General features: G+C 34.0%; 1 protein-coding gene across 2 annotated transcripts in view; it reads right to left on the bottom strand.

The window, feature by feature from the left end:
* Window positions 1–21,942, bottom strand: part of LOC118182188 (uncharacterized) — a 134,379-nt gene that overhangs the window by 22,920 nt on the left and 89,517 nt on the right. For both annotated transcript variants that reach the window (XM_035351505.2, XM_035351507.2), the window contains exons 21-22: window positions 20,064–20,141; window positions 5,879–5,977 (exon numbers count right to left, since the gene is read on the bottom strand). In XM_035351505.2, the coding sequence (XP_035207396.1) occupies window positions 5,879–5,977; window positions 20,064–20,141 (177 nt within the window). The remainder of the gene's footprint in view (window positions 1–5,878; window positions 5,978–20,063; window positions 20,142–21,942) is intronic.

A 21,942-nucleotide genomic window follows, 5' to 3' on the forward strand; every position in this document is an offset into this window, starting at 1 on the left:
GCTGCCTACTTTTACTGAGCCAAGCTATCTGATCAAACATGTAACACAAAGGACAAGAAAAATTAGCGAAGTTAAAAATTGGGAGCGAGGGGGAACTGCACCTTCACGCTCAAAATCTGAACTTCGAATAATGGAAAGCAACCACTGAACGGATTTTTATTCCCTCTGGTAGTACCAAACGCGCCAAACTTTTGTTTGGCCAAACAGAAAGAGCGTTGAAGTTTCGTATCAAGGAACATGAATCTTATCTCAGAAAAGGCGAAATTAACAAGTCTTCAATAGCGTATCATAGTTGGACATTTAACCATAATTTTGACTTTGGGTCTGCAAAAATTATCCAAAAGGCTTCTTCCATAGGTGAATTGGATTTTCTTGAGGCTTTTCATATTCACAAAGATTTAACATGTTTAGTTAATGATTTGAAGTCCAATCCAGTCCTTCCTAATGCCTTTAAAATTATACTTTCTTAATTCATTTATTTTTGCCGATAGATGGCGTTACCTCCTCGCGTTTGGTACTACCTGAGGGAATAAAAATCCGTTCAGTGGTTGCTTTCCATTATTCGAAGTTCAAATTTTGAGCGTGAAGGTGCAGTTGCCCCTCGCTCCCTATTTTTAACTTCGCTAATTTTTCTTGTCCTTTGTGTTACATGTTTGATCAGATAGCCTGGCTCAGTAAAAAAAGGGGCGGCAAGTGTAACTCTGATTAAAAATCCGGTTATAACCACGTGCAGTACTGATAAGGAACACGTGTTTCTGAGACTCCTTCCCCTTTATTTTTCCTCTTTCTAGGTATTTCTTTCTCCTGGTGAGGAGGGACCTTTAGCTGCCCTCGAAATCGATTGAGTGTTTCAATATACTTACGCTAAATACAAGGTTGTTTTTACGATTTTGATTGTCACATTAGCGTGTTCTCTTCTAGTCTAATCTTTTTGTTGCTATTCTCAAAACAACAAAAATCAAACAATATTAATCAGTATTTAAAGTTTCTGTATAAGTTCAAGCCACAACAGTACTCCCTTCCCAGTAACTAAGTTATGGTAGAGCATATTATTACCTTTAAAACACACTATTTACAAAAAATATTATTGATACATGTAAATGCTAATACCGAAATCGCACAAGGGGTTTTATTGTCCGTCCTATATGCGACTGTTTTGCAGGAAATTTGTTAATTTTAGGAGGTAAGTATGTTGGAGGTTTCACAGTGTCTATTGATCGATTAAAGCCTGCATATTTCTTGCAAACACCAGACGTTACTACAAAGCAACCAACAACGTCAATAAGACAACCTGTGAAACCTCCAACAGACTTACCTCCTAAAATTAACATGTTTCCTGCAAAACAGTTGCATATAGGACAGACAATAAAACCCCCTGTGCGATTTTGGGATTAGGATTTACATATATCAATAATATTTTTTGTATATACAGTCAAAAGTCTTTAATCCGGACTCGACGGGACTTCGGCGATTCCGGATTATCAATTTTTCCGGATTATAGATCATCAGTTTAAATCTGGTAAGATGGCATGCAGAAATTATAAAATTAAAAATACGAAACCGTAATTCATGAAATAAAGAACAATTATGATCTAAAGGGTATCAAAATTTACAAAAAAATAAAAAAACTTAATATTTATTTCTTTACTTTATTAAACATTTCTTTCAATGTAAGTTGTTTAAGTTGCTTCGTTTTATGTGATAATACTTTCTCTTTAATTCTATAAACAGACATAATTTCTTCTTCAGTTACAAAGTTCCGTTGTTCAAGTCCTATAATTGCTGTGTCGAGAATACCGACTAATTTGTCAATTGAAATTTTTTCGTTTTCTCAATTGACCTCTGTGTCACTTTCTTCACTATCGGAAGCGAATTATAATGATGAGAAATTTGATTTAAATCATATCAAAGACGGAGTACATCGAGATGAACTACTACATTTAGTAAGGAATTATAAGCCAAATAAAATAAAAACATCTGCCCTGAAGATAAGGATAGTGCTGATAGATCAACTTCCAATTCATTGCGCGCCGCGGTGATATAATTATTTAACATTAAAACATATGTGGCAATAAGCATCTCGGAAGTTTATGAAAACAGTACATACATTTTTTAATAAAAAGTGGAGTATACAATTATAAAGTTAAAGAAAAATATGTACTTACATTTTTTTTAGTATTTAACCTGTCGTATATTGATAAATACCACAAAACAAATCGAAATCATAATTTAGATATCAATGAAAAAAATGTGAAAAATGTAATATAATTTTAAAAATGTAATCTAAGGAAAAAAATTTGAAAAATGCAATTAAGGAATTTGAAGAGATGAATAATAAAATTTTAAAATGGTGCTGTAATGCACAAATATTCAATAACCAATCAGGGAGCTGATTACAACTTGTTAATGCACAAATATTCTATAAACAATCAGGGAGCTGATTACATCGTGGATAGAATTAAAATTATTTAAATAATCATACATAATAAAAATCATTTAAAAAATGCAAAATTAAATTGTATTTTTATATTTCACAGGCATAAATAATGTTTAAAACATTAGATTAAATTTATAAATATTAAAACCAATTACTTTTAAAGTAAGGTGACATCATTCATTACATCATCCACAACATAAAATATCATAAACAATAAAATTTTTATTTAAAATAAAAATGCAAAATTAAATTGATTTTTAATATTTAGAAGACATAAATAATATTTAAAACATGGAATTTATGCATAATAAAATGCATTATTCAAAAAATAAAATGACAGCAAAGTATCGGTTACCATAAATAACTTGTTTAGCAATGGGTTTACCATAAGTCGTATTGCTCGCCAAAATCCATGCAACCTGCAACCGTCTACCAAAGTAGCACCACAAATTCTAACTTAAAGAAATGAAGCAGCATTCACCAGAGCCAGAAGTGACCTGTGCCTTATGACTTACTACTAATTTTTCCAGCTTATAATGCTTTCCTGAGACTTTGCACATATGTAAACAGTGATTATCTAATCAAGAACTTTACTTTATGTTTTATTATTTTGCATATAATCTTATATTCTCTCTTGTATTTTATCGTATTGTTACGAAATGCGGTAAGATGGCTTTGCCGCAAAGCCGGTTTAGGTTTACCATAAAATGGCAAAAAAGACAGGGTTGTCACATTTGGTGAGAAATCGCCCATTTGGCGACATGCCATGGACGGATGGAGAACCTTCTGGAACGAATTCTTACAGGTTTAGCCCAGAATGTTCTTGAACACAAGCCGAAAGCTATCTAAACCCTGCTGGTCCGCAGTCAGACAGGGCGAGTGTGAGTATGTGCCTCGTCGACAGGGCGAGTGTGAGTATGTCTCATCTAGTTAGTGCGTGCGGAGACGATCGAGTTGACAGCCAGCCAGTGAGTGCCGAGTGGGTTGTCGAGTGCATCGAAGGAGCCTCTTAATGTTCTTTCACGGTTAGTGCATCGTTGAGAGAGCGTGTTGAGCTCCGGGAACAACTGAACCGAAGAGTCGGGAGCTGTGCTCTGTGTGTCGTCGAGTGCATCGTAAGTTGTAGCGTGGAGAGTCTCAAGAGTACGTGGAGTTCCAAGAACGACCAAGCAAAGTCAAGAGCTGTACTCTGATGCTTTGCAGTGAAGCTGTCCCCACCGTTATTGCCTGACAGTGTGAAGGCTGTGTCGCTGAACGTGTCAGCTTGTTTATAACAGTTCGATGACTGTAAACGTGAATTTGGAGCTGTCCTGATTAATATTGGCTAAATAAAGTGTGTTTCGATACTTCATCAAGTAGTGTCATCGTTATTCACTCCAAATCCACACGAACCCTGTACGAACGTGAAGGAAGAAAATAACGTAACAACTGGTGTCAGAAGATTAAAAAACGCAACAGTATTTTCAACATAATGAACTGCACCATTCAGATATCATCTAGTGCTCATGTGACGTTGGTCACACTCCCCCTTCTACACTTTAGCTTTCCTGCCCCGCCCAGCTCATGCATTTCTTTACTTTCAGCGCTCCTCGTAGCAATTACATTATGACTGCCAGAACACAGCACATAATTCTCTATGTACTAATCGTGACAAAAAAAAAAAGGCATGGTGAGGAATCATTCTTACAACTACATCTAGGAGTGATGGAAAAGGCTGCTGATCTAAGCAAATTTGTTAGACGGCAGATTGTAATGGCCAGAAGACTCAGAACGAGTATCTCCAAAACTGCAATGAATGGTAGGAATACTAACAATCTGCCATTGCTAGTATTCATGCAGAGTGGATAAATGACAGTGAAACCAGCAGCAGATGCCAAGGTATTGGACATCCATACATCATCAAAGAAAAAAGGACGTTGAAGACCTCTTGGTAAAACAAAACTGGGACCAGTAAGTGGTTCAGCTGACAGCCCAATACAATGCACATCCAAGTGCAAGTGTTTTGGAACACACAGTTCAGTGGACACTCTTAGATATGAGACTGCACATTTAACATCCTACTCATATGCCTCTGTTGATCAAGCGTCATTGTCAACTATGCTTACATTAAGCCTGGGAACATCGAGACTGACCTTGGATAAGTGGAAGACAGTTGTCTGGTTGGATGAATCACAATTTCTCTTTCAACACGTCTATGGTCGTGTCAGGATATGCCATCTTCCAGGTAAACAGTTGCTTATCCCCAACTACAGCAGGTCAAAACAAGCTGGTGGTGGTGGCATTACGCTTTAAGGAACATTCTCATGGGTGACTCTGGGACTCTTAGTTATGGTAGAACAGACCATGAAAGCTGCGGACTATCTGCACTTAACTGCAGATTAGTTCTATCCTTATATGGCATCTGTCTTCCCAACTGGAAATGCAATCTTCCAGCAGGACAATGCCCCATATCAAAAGGCTGAAATTGTGTGCGAGTGGTTGGAGAAACATAAGGATGAATTGCAATTAATGTTCTGCCACCTAACTCGTCAAATCTTAATCCGACAGAGTGGAACTCAAATCTCAAACATCATCATGATGAAATATCTTGACTTTGCCTGACCGTTGCTTAGACATTTAGTACAACCTATCTTTAGTCATCTACTAAGAACTTGTGGAATCCACGATGAGGCGAGTTGGAGCTGTTTAGCAGGCCAAAGCTGGCACAACACGTTTTTGAATAGGTGGTCATACCGTTTTGGCTCTTTAGTGTATAATTCATCCAACCAGATAACTCATTTTCAGTGTTGCAGGGTCCAATAACGAATTAATGAGCCCAGTGTAGTTATAAATGATACTGGGTAATCAAAGTCATATATTCAATAGAATCTGATGTACTATGTGCTCAGGTATACTTGAAATTTGAACATAAACTACAAGCCATCAGTACTCACCTATTTGTCTTAAGAAGAGCAGTGTCTGATGTTTGCATTCATTGATCAGTGTTAAGATGTTAAATGCCTTTATCTACTACCAATTTCAATATTTTCTTTCACTTTTCATGGATATTAAAAATGGCAGCTCATGAATGCTCAATAAGCAATGCCATTCCAAAAATACAAGTTCCTAGTCTTTGAACCACCAAAATTTGGGCTTTACCCTAGTCATTTAAATCAGCAGCATTTCTCATTGCTTGTACATGACATGCATTTGAAAAAGTATCCCCCATTATCATTAGAAGCCCTTAAATAACATTCTCAATTTATAGTATGCCAGCTATATCATTCTGGTGAATGCATTCTTAAAATATAGAAGTGGTCACAAAGTCTTAATCACAAATTCAAATCATCCCTCTACAATCTCTAAATAGCATTATGATCAACACAAAACTGAACAAAAAGAATATAATGATGTTTTTATCATAAAAGTGAATGCAAAGATGCAATTTGCTTTAAAACTTACTTTACTTATCACATTTAATGTTTTGCTGCTATCCGCAGGTACATCAAATCCACTAAACATATCTTCACTGTCAGTCAGAAGATTTGGTGTTGGAATTTTCTAGACAATAGTTAACATTAATGTAATATATAAGCATTTTAGTATAAATATAAAATTGAAACATACAGTAATAATAAAAGTGTTTACTTTTATTTTATTTCACTGCCTTACAATAAATACTTTTATTTCTTTCTCATACGAGTTAAAGGAAGTATGTGATCGCAAAAATTTTTGGGTGTCATAATTCAACAAAAATATCCCTTTTGAAGCTACCAAATGCAATTTAATGATGTTTTTGCATGACATCTGTATGTAAGGACAGAATAAAGCACACCTTTTCCCAAAACAGTTGGCAAAAAGGATTTAAAATAGATTCAGAAGAGATTTTTCTCGTGATGTCTGTAGGTAGGTATGTATGTCTGTATGCACCTTGCATAACACAAAAGTGAGTAGCCTTAGAATGTTGCAATTTGGTATATAGGACTGCTATAACATGCAGTTGTGCACCTTCTTTTTTGGCTGCAATGGGTTGTACCAAAAGTATATATACCCACTCTGTTACTCGGTTCTGCGAGCTCCTTTTTTAAAAAATTCTTATATATTGGTAAATTGTGCATTTTTTGCTTTAAAAATGATTGAATTATATAGTTCTTATCTTCCATTTATGGTTTTTATGCTTTTAATTAAGCTACATGCAATAGTTGTAGAATTATCAACAATTTAAAAGTTGATTACGTGCAGCTAAGCCTATTTTTTTTTTATCATAGCAGCCATATTTGTTTACATTTGAAACTTAGCAGAATAGTGAATGAAGTCAGTTCTTCACCTTCAGTGGAACCAAAAGTAAACTTTCAGTTTTGTGCACTAATAATCTGCCTTCTTGCCTGCTGGCTGAATTGCTTGCTTTTGGGTATAAACTCTAATTTTTAAATTGTTTTAAGTGTATTTGGTGTTTTATTTTGGTATTTGGTTTTTCAATTTTTAATGAAGATATTTTGAGGTTTTATGCATTTTTGTCTTGAGAGAACTGAATTAACTGAATGAGAAATTCATCTCTAATGAAATTCAAGGAAATAGTTTTAAATGAAATGCAGCAAAAAATACATATAATTTAATATTCCATACAAGGAAGTCATGTGGTGTACACATCAGATTTTTATAAATGAATGAAAAGATTCAGAAAATTTACAATACATTAAATTTATTGAAATCCCCAGCCTTTTTATGAGCAATTAAAATTTTCAGAAATGAAATAGACAGGGTTGCCACTCAAACAGGAGAATGAAATTCCCTGACTTTTCCAGGTTTTCCAGGTGTGTTTCAAGAAAATTCCAGTCTATCCACGTAATGTACGTTGGCTGTACTAAGAGGTAAATTAATTATGGTATTACTTGTATTGTGTAGCAAATTCACTTAATTATTTAATAAATCCCAGAGGACATTTATTCTTAACTATTCTTGGTATACCTTGTTCGATAATTTTGTTTAGTTTTCCACTTAAGAAACTTAATAAAATTTAAGATATATATATTGGATAACAAATGTATGTTTTATTTAATTATTACTCATGATCATCACCAGTTCAACACAAGGCTAATCCGGTCCTTATAAATCACAATGCAATGCTAAATAGTTAGGTTAGATTTTAGGTAAATTTAATTTGCGTGAGGTATGTTCTTAAAAGGCACCTTAACACTTGAAAACACAAATATAATTATAATAGTTGCTGTTTTCTCCACTGAAGATTGAAATTAGAATCTTCCCAATCTGGAATAAAATAAGGCTTTTTTTGCAGACATTCTGCAGCTAAACGAAGAAAGAAATCTATTTTAATAAATTGAGGTATTTTATATTTATTTCGCAGCATACATTAGGAAAAAATATGTGCATTAAATTTGGTATGTCATCATACTGCTATAATTAATTTCAGGATTATGCCAGAGAAAATTTCCTGAAATTTGGAAATATTATTTACTAATAATAAATAAATTTAGAGGGAAGAAGCGACATTAAATTATATGAATAACATAAAAATAATTACTTAAAAATTGAATTAGAATAATCAACGATATTTTAGCGAATATAGTTATATTACATGGCTAGCCTAGATGACTGATTACTATTTTTTTATTTTACTGAAAAATGGCAAGGTATTTATTTAAAAAAAAAAAAAAAAAAGGGTTTAAAAAGATTTTGCGGTAAAATTCTAGTATAGGGTAAGGCTTTGGCACGATTTTGAAAATTGTCGCCAAGACCAAAATGACCCGTTTACTGCGCATCAAGATGTCGCCAAATCCCATTATTATTCTAACCAAAGAACGTCTATGTAAAGAAGAAAAGGTTCCATACAAGTAAAATGCTATTACGCCGCTAGATTGCGGAGGGAAAATTTGCCAAGGGATTTGGCGACGGAACCTGGCGGCCAGAATTTCCCTCTCCGCGATGTGTACAGGAAATTGAGAAACACGTGTTAAGAAGAAACGCTTTTTGACAAAAAGAAAACTACGAAAATCCGTTTTTAAATTATTGCGAAAAATCCAAGAAGAAACGTTTTACGAGGGCCATCCAGGAAGTAGATTACGTTTCCGTCTGTGTCCGCTAGGGGCGGGGCTAGCGCGGCCATCTTGGGGTCAGAGCGTTGTGCAGCTCAGTCTGCATCTAGCCGTGCTAGTGAGCGGTTCGTGCTGTGCTCCGTTCAGATACTGTGACGGTTTGAAATGTCTGCGTTAATTGAAAATCCCGCGAGCTGCGCTCAGTAATAAGGTTTCTGACTGCAAAAAACTGTAAACCGATAGAAATCTATCGGCAGCTTCGTGAAGTGTATAGGGACAACATTATCACTGAAGGTGGAGTGCGTCAGTGGGTCATAAGATTTCAAAATGGCCGAACCAATGTTCACGACGAAGATCGAAGTGGGAGACCCAGCATAGTGACCGCCGAACTTCTCGAAAAAGTCGATGCTAAAGTCCGTGAAAATCGAAATTTCACAATAACGGAACTTTCTTTGAGTTTTCCACAAATTTCGCGAAGTTTGTTGCACGAAATCATCAGCGAAAAGCTTGGTTGCCACAAGTTTTGTGCAAGATGGATTCCAAAAATCTTGACAGAGGACCACAAAAATCAGCGAATGGCTGCAGCGTTGAACTTTTTGGACGCTTACCATAAGGATGGTGACTCTTTACTGGATCGCATCGTTACTGGTGACGAAACATGGGTGAAACATGTGAACTGTGAAACGAAATTGCAATCAATGCAGTGGGGGCACACAAGTTCTCCCCAAAAACCCAAGAAATGCATGCAAGCAATGTCGGCAAGGAAGATGATGGCGACTGTTTTTTGGGACAGAAAAGGTGTAATTTTGGTGGACTTCCTGGAAAGAGGCACTACAATAAACTCTCAAAGGTATTGCCAAACTCAGAAGAGCAATTCAAAACAAGCGCAGAGGAATGTTGAGCTCTAAGATCTTGTTGATTCACGACAACGCCCGGCCCCACACGGTAAATGTCACTCGTAAAGTTCTTGAATCTTTTAAGTGGGAGTTGTTTCCTCATCCGCCGTACAGTCCCGACCTGGCACCGAGCGACTTCCACCTATTCCCAGCAATGAAGAAGTGGCTGGCTATGCAGCGTTTTGATGACGACGCACAGCTGCAAGAAGAGGTAACGAAGTGGTTGAAGGCGCAGGCGGCCGAATTTTTCGACGAAGGAATTTCCAAGCTTGTACATCGCTACGATAAATGCCTTAATTTGTATGGTGACTATGTAGAAAAGTAGTATTTGAGTGTGGCTTTCATCTGTATATAATAAAATTTGTTTCCTATACTTTGTTTATTTTTTTATTCCAAAACGTAATCTACTTTCTGCTGGATAGCCCTCGTATCAAAGGACGTTTCTTCTTGGATTTTTCGCAATAATTTTAAAAACGGATTTTCGTAGTTTTTTTTTTTTTTTTTCCCCTGAAAATAACTAATCCATGAATTAATTTACTTGCGCCAAAAAATATTTTCTTTTCCTTTAGAGTTTAACCACTTGCGCTAAGACTAAACTTCACGGTTGCGGTGCCGTGCGCTACAATATAACAAGCGGTAAAGTGTCTTATTTACGCCGCTCCGCATCTGCGAGTGCAATCCAGAGCTGTAACTCGAGAAATAAACAATCTCGTTGTTAGGCGACGTGTGCACCACGTTATTTTCATTTTTGCGATAAATGCTTATCGACGTGTTCACGTCGCTCGCGGTTTGAGACAAAAGCATCTTGACGTGCGTGGCACGTCTTTTTAGCGCATGTGGTTAAAGAAATTTTAAACGATATTCATTTTATGAACTCTTGATAACGTGACCTTCGAACTTCGACACCGGTTTCGAGCTTTGGCAACAGATATATCAGACATGCACAGCTGTTTTCCCTCTATGATGGAACGGAGCGACAGCCACGTCTGTTGCAGAGAGGTTTTCCTTCTTTACAATACATATTCTTTGATTCTAACCTCCATGGTACCGTATACTAGGATTAAACCCATTTCGTTTTATACGAGAACAGGTACTTTCTTTAGTTCATGCACTGCACATGCGATTCTCGAGAATATTGGAAACCAAAAGTTGCTTTGCCTTTCCTAAAAGACAATCAAATTGGAGCTGCGAAAATTGGCTCTATGCCAGCTACCCGAATGACACTCACGTGATACATAATTCGCCAAAAACGTTACCTCTTCCGACGTCGGCGCAAAAATCGCTTTTTTTGGCTGGATCGTTGTATGAACTTCCCTGACTTTTCCAGATTTTGACAAAAATACTTAAATTCCCTGACTTTTCCCTGAATATTTTGGTCAATTTTCGAATTCCCTGACTTTTCCCGGTTCTCCAGGTTTTCCAGGTAGCGTGGCAACCCTGAATAGATCACTTTTTCCCAATTTTCCATCCCTTAATGTTGATTCTCTTATTCTGAAACTCAGTAGTGATTTTTCAAAAGGCAAGGGCCTTTATTTTTGTTCTTAATAAGATCCTCTTTAGGGTGATTAAGTCAAGATTTTTTCACTCTCACATTTGCTCCATGGCATTATTTCTTAAAGTAAGTCAAAGCACCTAGCCTAGCTCTTGCTCATCTTGTTACATCTGAGGAGCCAAACACCTTATAATACATTAGTTGGCAGCTGTACAGCATCCAGGATATACATAATCACAACTCTGCCTTTCATCTACAAAGTCTTAAAGGTCCAGGAGCAAATTCTTTCAAAATATAAATTACAGCTTCTAGGTTATAGAAAATAACAAACTTGTACAGATTCAGTAAAATTTAAGTGCATTTATTTTCTCAAGCAGAACAACGCATGTGTAAAACACAAAAAATGTTGGTTATGTATTGCATTATTGCCTCATTTATTGAGCAGAAATATATATTACTCAACAAACTTGGCAGTTAATATGATAAATAATAAAAGTAGGCATTTAAGTATAAAATTTTCTTTAAAAAATTACCATAATTTCCGAAAGAAACGCTGCATCGGCGTAAATGCCGCACTCGAGAAAAATGTCAGAAAATAAAAACTAAAATTACACTGAAACGCTGCATCAGCATAAACACCGCAATAAATTAAATTGCACATGACATCATCGTGGACCTTATGTATGCAAAATCTTGACCTATATCCTGATATATGACACATCAGTTAAGAAAAATGCATGAAATGAAACCATAACTCAAAAATAAATTATAGGTAAGAAATTTTGAAAATATACTTACGTTCACGAATATACTTATTGTCCATATTTGTAATACTGATACTATATTATAAAAAATATCGCAACAACGAGATATTAAATTTGGATGACAGAAGGAAATTTTAAATTAATTTTACTTACAAAAGGAATTAAAGCAAGCTGTACATCATATGAAGCCATCAAAATCTGAGTCTTCACTATCTGAATTAAAAAGATTTAGCAAATTTTGATCTAAATGGTTTAAGTCTTCCAGATCGTCACATTCATTTTCTTGGTTTACAGTCTCTTTATCTGAGGATACAATTTCAGTTTCTTTGAACCCTGATGTTATTGATGATGCTTCCACCAGTTTCCACACACTTCTTATCCACTTTGCAATGCAACAGTTGCCGCTTTTGGTATACATATGCAATCCTTCACTCATCCAACACTCCCACTGCTTTCGATACTTCAGGTTTGAAGGACTTATTAACTGAGAAATCTAATGGTTGTTAAGATTTCTGTCAAACCACCAGGAATTATTCCTAAGTTCATAGACAATTTTTGACATCTGGTTTTCACTGACTCAAATAAATGAAAATGCATGGAATCCATTATCAACAACCTGTTTGGTTGGAAAAGTAATCCCTTAAGACACTGCCAAACATTTTGTAGCCACTCATGCATGATTGATTCGCACATCCATTCATTCTCATTTGCACAAATAATTATGTCATTAGGAAAATCTCCCTATGGAATAGTTTTCTCTTTAAAAATGAGCATTGGCTTTAGCTTGTCAAAGTTTGTGGCACAAGCTAACACACATGTAAATGACATTCTTTCATGTCGTCGTAAGCATGGACGTCTTGTCGTAAGCATGGATACAGTTTTTGCACCAGTTTCATCAACAATTCTGTTTACAGGAGAGTCAAAAGCTAATGGTATTTCGTCCATATTTATTATTTGTGATGGAGGAAGTTTTTGTTTGTCAATAATATCTGTCACATATTTTAGAAAAGATGCTTTTTTATCCTGCCAGTCCACTGTAATTGTTGCCTGACTGTTGGTCTAGTTCACACAAAAATATTTTTTCTTTTCACAAATCTGCTGCACCAACAAAGCCCTCCTTTAAAATCATTTCTGTTCATTTGTGTTGCTATAAATTTTGCTTGTAAGCAAATTTTTATAATCGAAACTGCCATTCCCTTTCCTCATTGCTCTTTTATCCAGTTTGCAAGGTCGTCCTCTAGATTCGGCCACCTTACAATACCACTTATTTTGGCTCATTTCTGTTGTGGCAAATTTATAAATTCTTCTTTTTCAATTCTCCAACATCAAATGCATCTCTCATTCACTTCAAACTCTTGAGCTGCTGCTCTATTTTCAATTTGTTAAGCACATGAAATTACCTAAAGCTTAAATCCAGCAGTATAATTTTTATGCCGTTTAAGTGCCATTTTCAAAAATTTTCTGCTCCCTTCTTTAAAACTATCAAGAAAAATAAATTTGTGGTGAAGGGGGAATACATCAGTTCATTATTGCAATGCAGGTGAAGTCATCTCTGCCTTTAAAAAAAATCGCAGAAGTTTTACAATGTAAAAGGCAGGGGAGGAGAGAGGATGGGTCTTGGAAGATTCATCCATTGACAGAGAAGAGAGACTATTCAAACTGATGAGAATGATGATTTGAAAGAGGGAAGAATGTTATTGTCCTGATATTCTGTTTAGGATGAATAAGGCACATGGTCCATTCAAGGCAAAGAATATAAACAAAATAAAGTTTGCAGAAAGCATTTGAGCGGTCTTTTGCGTAGGAACAGCACCAAGCTAGGTACAATGATAAAGTTATCTAAATTATGTACAATGACATCATAGGAAATATTTTTTTAAGTGCACCTAAGCGCTGCATGGGTAGAAACGCTGCACCTGCTGAAAATTTAAGTTTTAAACACATAAACATTGTAATGTTTCTTCCGGAAATTACGGTACATTAAAAAGTGATCTGAATATATAAAAAAAGAAAATTTTTTAGCTGTTACACAGAATTTTAGTTTACAATCAACTACCAAATTCAAAAAGCCGAGCTGAAGATTTCTTACATGAAAATGATCAAACAAATAACTGATAAATATCTTTAGTATGAAGTATGATTCCTGTGATCAGTAATAATCATAGCATATCTGTGCAACAGTAATAAAATGAAATGGTATTTCTAGTAAATTTATTTGCTACTGTCAAAAGACAGCATTAAAATCCAGGATGCCTATTCCATGCCCCGAGAGTCATTCTCAAGTTGTTGGCTGTCAGATGTAACAACTAGTGAAAATCATCTTTAGCCAACATGACATATTCTGTGAGTATGGAGTTGGTAGAAAATGTGGGTAAATTGGTGGCCACGTCATCAATCAGGTTTGTGCAGCTGGCAGTATGAAGTTGAACACAGCTCTGTATGTATTTTTGGCAGTAATTTTTTCATATTTAAATGAAGAAGATAGTCACAGGTGTCTAATGACAAATTTATTAAAAACATGAAGATGCATTCACTCTTCCAGAAATTGTCCTAGCTGCATACTTCAGACTGCCAAAATTAAGTGTCATATGATTATATGAGCTGAGAGAGCATCTGGAGCCACATTCAGAAAATATGAATATACTGAAAGAAATGCTGTTTACATATTTTCTGAAATGAAATATATATATATGCTACTGGCAAAGTATGAAATGTCGGCATTCTGTAGAATGCCTAGGCATTGTATATAATGCCGGATGATTTTAGGCAAAGTATGAAATAAGAGAATTATTACATACTTTACATAGGCATTGTATATATTACCTAGGCATTCTATAGAAAAACAAATGCTCTTTAGGCAAAGTATGAAAAAAGGTTATGATAAGGCTATTATTTAAAAGGCGTTCATTCCTCTAAAATACAAATGTTATTTTGAAAAATTAATGAACAAGTGCCATTAAAAAAACTGTTCTTTGAAATATGTAAAAAAAAAAAAAAAAAAAAAAGACAGTGAGGTAATCCTGATACAGTGTAATAAATTTGTATTTTCTGTCTGTCTGAGACTGGGAATCGGTAAGATCTACCTAACAATGAAGTTTTGACAACATAAGTTTCACATCAGTGCCCTTTTTAATACCTATTTGTTTTATCTGGCAGGACTCACAAAGATGGTTGTTACTGTTCAATATCATTACTTGTAGCATTTTTGTAATTGGTTAAAAGTTCTTTCAACATTCTGTCACGTCGTTCCTGTGTAGTACTCAAATGAGTTTTCATGAAATACAGAAAATAATTCAGCATCCGTGATGCAACACTGCATAGTACTGATGCTTTCTTTAACAGGATAAATGAATGTACTTTTGTTTTCCACAAACATCACAACCTAGCGATTCGGCAGCCAGTAGTGCCGTGGTTCCTTCTTAGTAATTATTTTGGCTTTTTTACATCATTTATTAACGTTTGGTAAGTAGTTTCGTTCTTCGAAATGAATCGGAAATGTATTTTATACTTTGCAGGTTTGTCATTTGGCATTCTATAGAATGTCTAGGAAATGTGCGAAATATGAATCATTTCATACATTGCCGGCTAGTTTTAGGCATTATATACAATAGCATTCTATAGAATGCTGGATTTCATACTTTGCCGGTAACATATATATATATTCCTTTACAATATATTTACATCATATCCTTTACAATATATTTTTCTTTACAGTGTAAGAGATTATACTTTTCCAGTTTTCTGAAAAGTACTATTTTTTCATCAATTAATAATATACAAACATATGAGATGATTATATGCAGCAAAGATTAAAATAATTTTAAAATACAACAGTAACCTTACAAACAATACGGTGAACCTAATAAGTAATATCTTTCATTATTATACAAAATTCATGCACTACATATATATGTATAAGCACAATTTGAGGAGCGCTGATGTAAGACTACTGAGATGTAGAAGTATAGCAATGTTGTTTAGCATAGATATTTGATGCCTAGAGCTCCATCTATTTTGAAGAAGAAGAAGCCAGTTGCCTTTAACCCATTAGCCGCTGGTGTTGTATTGACACAACGATCAAAATAAATGCGTATATAAATATAACTACCTAAGATATTTTATACCAGCAGATGATTTTGTGTAGGGAATATTATGAAGATTATTTCAGTAAAAAAATTTGCCTTCAACACTCATTTTGTTTATAATAATTAATCTCATACTTTAAGCAATATTTAAGCAAAATTTTCGACCGGGTAATTTTGCTGAAAATATTTAACCAAAGAATCGCCATCTTTATGAGTGATCTATTTTTAGTCAAGGTCACTGTTTATCAGAACATTACGTCAGTCAGATGTTTATATTTGTGTTGGGAAGGAAGGGAAAACAGGTGTTGCACTGACGCAACGTTAGCAGAAACGGGTAAATCAATCTCCTTTTTCACTCATTCCTTTCGATGTTCTGGTTCATGTTCTGGCTGCTTTAAAAATTCCTAGAATGAGGTATCTTACATTAGAAGGAGCCCTTCAAAGTTTTTTGATGAAGAAACAGATGATGATAATGTTAATAATGACCAGAATGAAACTGATATTGTTGTTGTTCCCCCAGAAATTGCAGAACCTAGTGATGAAGAGGAAAGGAATTTTCCTGCATATTCCACAAATGTATCACTGCTGGGGAAGTTGAAATTCACGTAAGAAGTAAGTTTCAGCCTTCTAAAAGCCGTTGTAGTCATACTAAAAAGTTTAAAAACAGAAGACTGAAAGCTTGAAGTGGATAAAAAAGGAACTGTTAGTTATGTCTCAAGAAGAACATGAAGAAAGAGACAGAAGAGAAACTATAAAAGACAAAATACAAGGTAAACTAGTGCACAGATTTTCGATTTCCTTTCTGGTTTAGACATTTACTCTCTTCTCGTTGAACACACAAATATATATGCTGAGGAAAAAAAAAAAAAAAAACCAGAATTTATTGCATCTGAAGCCTATACGAGAAGATTTATTGGAATATTATTGCTTACAGGATATCATTCTTTACCTCAAGACAAATGTATTGTTCTTTTGATAAGGACATTTCTGTTCCTGTTGTACGACAATCGATATCAAGTTTGCAGTACAGGAATATGAAGCAGAATTTGCATTTGACATACTGATAAATTATATGATGTGAGACCATATCTAAACTTACTAAATATCACCACTTTTTACTGGTGGAAATATAAAGTCTCTTTTAGATTTCAGACGCGAGAATGCATATTCCTTTTGCAAACTCCTATTGAGAGTGTAGAATTAGCCAGAAATAGATCAGCAACAGGAACACCTAGTTAATTCAGCATTCAAAAACCATTTCATGGAGATGGTAGACATTTTATCGTAAAGTCTGTTGATAACAAAAGACTTTTTTGTAAAGAGTACCTTAGCCAGACTGTTTATAGATGCAAAGTACGTAATGTAGCTTTACATCATGATTGTAATCAAGCTTTTCATGCTTGAATCATTCAATTGAAATAATCTGTACTTGTAAAAGAAATACAATGTATATTTTAATATTAAATCAATTACAAGTAAAGTGATTTGTAGATTTATAAAACGTTATACAGTTAAAAAGTAATCCTGCGCTCCACTCAAAGAAAACATCACACACGAGTATAATCCTACTCACTAAACATCCGTAGTCTTATTCCGCTGACGTTGCGTGAACGCAACACTCGCTTTTTCCACAGGTAAGAGCATTTTTTAAATTTTCAATGTAAATTTGTGTTATAAATGCTTAATTTAATATTTGTTATTATTTTCATGAGAAAAGAATCATTCCTTGTAGTTTTGGTGGTTAATGGGTTAAACAGGGAACGGATGCTTTTATAAACAACTGCCAAAGCAACACTTAATCACTTATGAGTCAGTTTTAAGTAAGTTTGCTCAACAGATGGAAATGTTTGTATCAGAGAAAGCTGTGGGGTCTTCTAATTTTGTGTAAAATAAGAAAATTAGAAATGTAACAATCACAGTAAAAACCATAATTTTAGTAATACTGTAATAAAAAGTATGATGTTAAACTATAAGCTATAATAATATAAATTAGTTATGTTTTGAAGAATTTGAATTTTTTTTTGCAATTATTCAAAGTAAGTAATGCGTGTGGAAAATTTTTCAACTATGATATTGTGTGCAAAGGCTTCCCTGAAAAAAGTCTAATTACATGGACTCTAAAACACAAAGACTTTTGGACTGAAATTTCTAAAGGACTCTAAAATATTATCAAAGTTTATATTTTGCAATTACATAAATAATTATTTTGCTAAAAATTTCAGGATTGTATTTTTAAAATTACTTATCTTCATCTGCTAATGCTTTAGCGCTTTCTCTCTAAAAAACTTTCTCACCCAGGCCTTTTCTTCTTGAAGGGGGGGGATATGTAAAATATAAAATCTAGCTTTGAAATAATAAATTAACAGCCTTTAAACTCCTGTCTTCATTCTAAAAATAGCAGAGAAATAAATTTTTTAACTGAATGAAAAAGATCCGTCATCAAATTTGTATAACTCACTTATCAATGAAGTTTGAACTCAACACCTGTACATCAAACTATCATGTGATATGAAATGGAATTCGTATTAAAGGTTAATTACATCGCAAATCCTTCTTCTCTTCGCTCGTCTCTTCTGCTGCTTTCCGCTGTGTCCATGCAAATTTTACTTTTCTAAATTTGCTCATTGTTTAAAATGTGAGCTGTAGAAAATTGGGAGGTGCATAGCACACGCACAGTGATAGTATCAATTATCAAAAATTAAATTACGTGTGGAATTTACCGTTATGAGTGTTTTTTGATTATCATCTTGCTAAGTACGCAGCAAAGTCTTCAAGTTATGATGTCGTCCTCTCCAATGCCAATCCACTACAACTCTCACCAAGTCATCTTATTTCAATAATAATACTGTTTTATCACAATAATGGAGCAGTTTTATTATATATATATATGTAGTTAAAAATTATTTATATTTTATAGCTAAGTGTGTGTACTATGATTTCCAGACTTTTATCTTTCAGTATATCTATAACAAGCAATGTTCCACATGATTCATTATCATTCATACAATGAAAAGAATTTCTTACTACAGCAATTAGGATATGATGAAAGGTCTCAAGATTTCTTCCCTGTACTTGAATGTTTAAATAAATCCTTTCTGATTACTCAGAAGTCAGCATATCCATTAATAATTAAGCAAAATTCTTCAACTAAATAAAGCTTTCCTTGTACATGGGAAGAATTTTTACAGGAAGGTATTTTCCAAATTTGAATGTAAATACAACAGTTATCCAACTGCATGCTAAATTTTAACTTTTCTCTAAGCAAAATAGATTGTCACAGTTCAATATGCCAATAAGAACACATTAATTATTCATTAATACTAGATAAATCAGTGGTCTTCAGGCACACAGTGTTATTTCAAAACGATAGTGAATGGTTTGTATCAATTCAAACCAGCCTGCTTCTGCATAGAAAGATCTTTTCACATCTGTGACACCTTGCTGATAAATAATGATGTTCCCTTGGAGTAGTAATTCATTAATGACTTTGTCCTGCTCTATGACTTTTTGCCACCTATGATTTGGTCTTCCATGCACTTACTGTTTTTGAAGTTTAGAATCCACAGTCTGTGGAACCACATTTTTAGTTCCACAGTCTGTGAAACTAAAAATGCTTGCTGATTTCGACAGGTTACCAAACTTCCTACAGTCTACAAATTTATACAATCTATTAAATTTTATGCATGAGATATAACTGAACTTAATGGGGCATGCCTGATAAACTAATCAGGATTTAAAGGCGGTTTTAAGCAATTATGTTTGCATATATAGAACACATCCTTTTTGTAAATTTTTATATTCACTATATTTTTACAGTAATAATCAATTGTTTAGAACCTACTGTTACACCTTTGTATGAATTTTCTTTCACTTCCTTGATGATCTTTTGCTTATGACATACAGTCCCTCCATTTTCTTGAGCAATGTAATAGTAAACCTCCGCTGAGCACCGATTTGCGAAGCACAATTTCACTCATACATGGTATCTTAATTGTTTGCATTTGATTTCTCCAGTGCTGAATTTCATTTATAAGTTGTTCAGCATATGTTCATTCACACTTAATGCTTGCTGGCATCAATTATCAACAAATGAAATTATCAACAATTTATAGGATTTCCAATGACTGAAAATAAAACCAAAGAAATTGAACTAATCACAGATGCAATTGGTGGCAAAAAAGTTTTAGATGTGGAAGAAGTAAAAGAATAAATTGAGGAATGACTAATACGACGTGGATGATCTTATCTCCAAAAGCAAAAGCATTGATAATGAAGAGGTTAAAGCCCCTTTAACTTTGAAGAAGTTAAACACTTGTGGATAATTTTGGAAAGAAAATTCAGATTAAAAACCACTTACTTCTAGTTTTGAAGGTGCAAACATATCAGATTGATCAGAATCTTCAAATATAGATTTGTTTTGCTCAGACTGAGGCTCCTGCATTTAAAATAATAATTATAACAGACATACAAGAAATCAGCCTGAAAGTAACTGATCAAAAGATTTAGACACATCTAGATCTTTTTTTTTTTTTAACAATACAAAATTTTCAAACACAATAAAATTTTTTCAGTGGTAATTTGTAACTGAATGACTGTTGCTATAAAGTCTTTTTGCTGCAAAATACATTTTGTTTTGCTCAATGAAATACAGTACAAAATCTGAAATCCAGAATGATTAATATCTTTACCTCAAGATCTTGCTGGTTGGAAAATCACGTCCTAGCTATTTATTGATTGACAAATTGAGGATAGCCATGACCCCACTTCAGGACATTTTCTGGCCCTTGAATGAATGTGCACTTGTGGGGGAACAGTATTTTTCTGTCTGACTGAAACAATATGGGCAACGTTAAGACATAAATGTTTGGTGTGGGATGTTGCTCATACTGGTTTTCATTTGTTAGCATAGCAGCAGAAAAGGGAGAAAGAATTAGATTCCAAGGTTCAGTTAACATAGCAAACTGTGCTCTTCCTTAATTTTCTAATTTGATTATATATTCTTTATATTTATATTATTATTATTTATATTATTTTTGCAGGCTATCATTATTACAGCTATCTTATTAAAGTAAGAATTTTCATTTATGTCAGAGTTTTCTAATTCTAGAGCTCCAGCAGGATCTGCACAGTAAAAGCATGTTTGATGTCAATCAAAAAGGCATATTTGTCTCAAATTTATGTGAGTAACATGGAAGTAGAAAGTCAACAATATATAACATAACAAAGACAGAAAAAAAAGTTTTTGAACTTTTTCTGCACATCCTGACATTCTACTCACAATGAATAACAGAAAAATCATTTGTTGTGTTAAAAACAGCAATCAAGACAAAGTGATAACAGAATGGGTTCAAGGGCATGCTATTGATAGGTTCAGTGTTTATGGCTCAAGTCAAAATATTTCACGAGGAAATAGAACTTAAAAACTGATTTTACATATTCAACAGGATAGTTAACCAAATTTAAAAATCACTGGGATATGGTAAGTTAATTTCAGGTGAAAAAACATCAGCTAATACTGAAGCAGCTGAACAATTTGCATATGAATTCATCAAACTAATTAATACTGGAAAATTATATCCAGAACAAATTTATAACACTGATCAAACAAGTCTTTTCTGGCAATATACACATAAAATACCTTGGCGAAATCAGCACAAATAAAAGATTCCAAGATGAGACTAAAGTTTTGGGCATATGCAAATACTGCAGGCATGAACAAATGCAAACTTTTTGTAATTGGTAACTTGACTTCGGGAATTTAAAGGAGTTAAGATTTTCCCCATCATATATCATTCAAATAAAAGAACTATAACACACATTAATAAATAATTGGCTTTTAAAAGTTATTTCATACTGAGAATAGGCAGCATTTCAAATTGTTTAGTTAATCAAATGATGCAATAACTGTTCTGATTACAAACAAATAATGTCTCTGTCTTCTATCCTCCAAAGTGTACATTCATCATTCATCCAATGGATATCAGAGTGCTGTACATGCTAAAATACAAATATAAAGTAGTACTTTTTTAAAATTTATGCTAAATTTTCTGAATAGTCACAAAGACTATTTAACTATTTTAACACAAAATCTGCTATGTGCAGCATTGCACGGTCATGGAAAATGTATTTAGAGATACTTTTAAAAATGCTTGGCTAATTTATGGGCAGCTACTCTATTTTATGGTGATGATTATAGCTGCAAATTTTAACATTTTTGGATATCACAAGCAAAAGGC

The sequence above is a fragment of the Stegodyphus dumicola genome, chromosome 7 (genome assembly GCF_044657685.1).
Source record: "Stegodyphus dumicola isolate Sdum_Otavi_A_Nest chromosome 7, ASM4465768v1".
NCBI lineage: Eukaryota > Metazoa > Arthropoda > Arachnida > Araneae > Eresidae > Stegodyphus > Stegodyphus dumicola.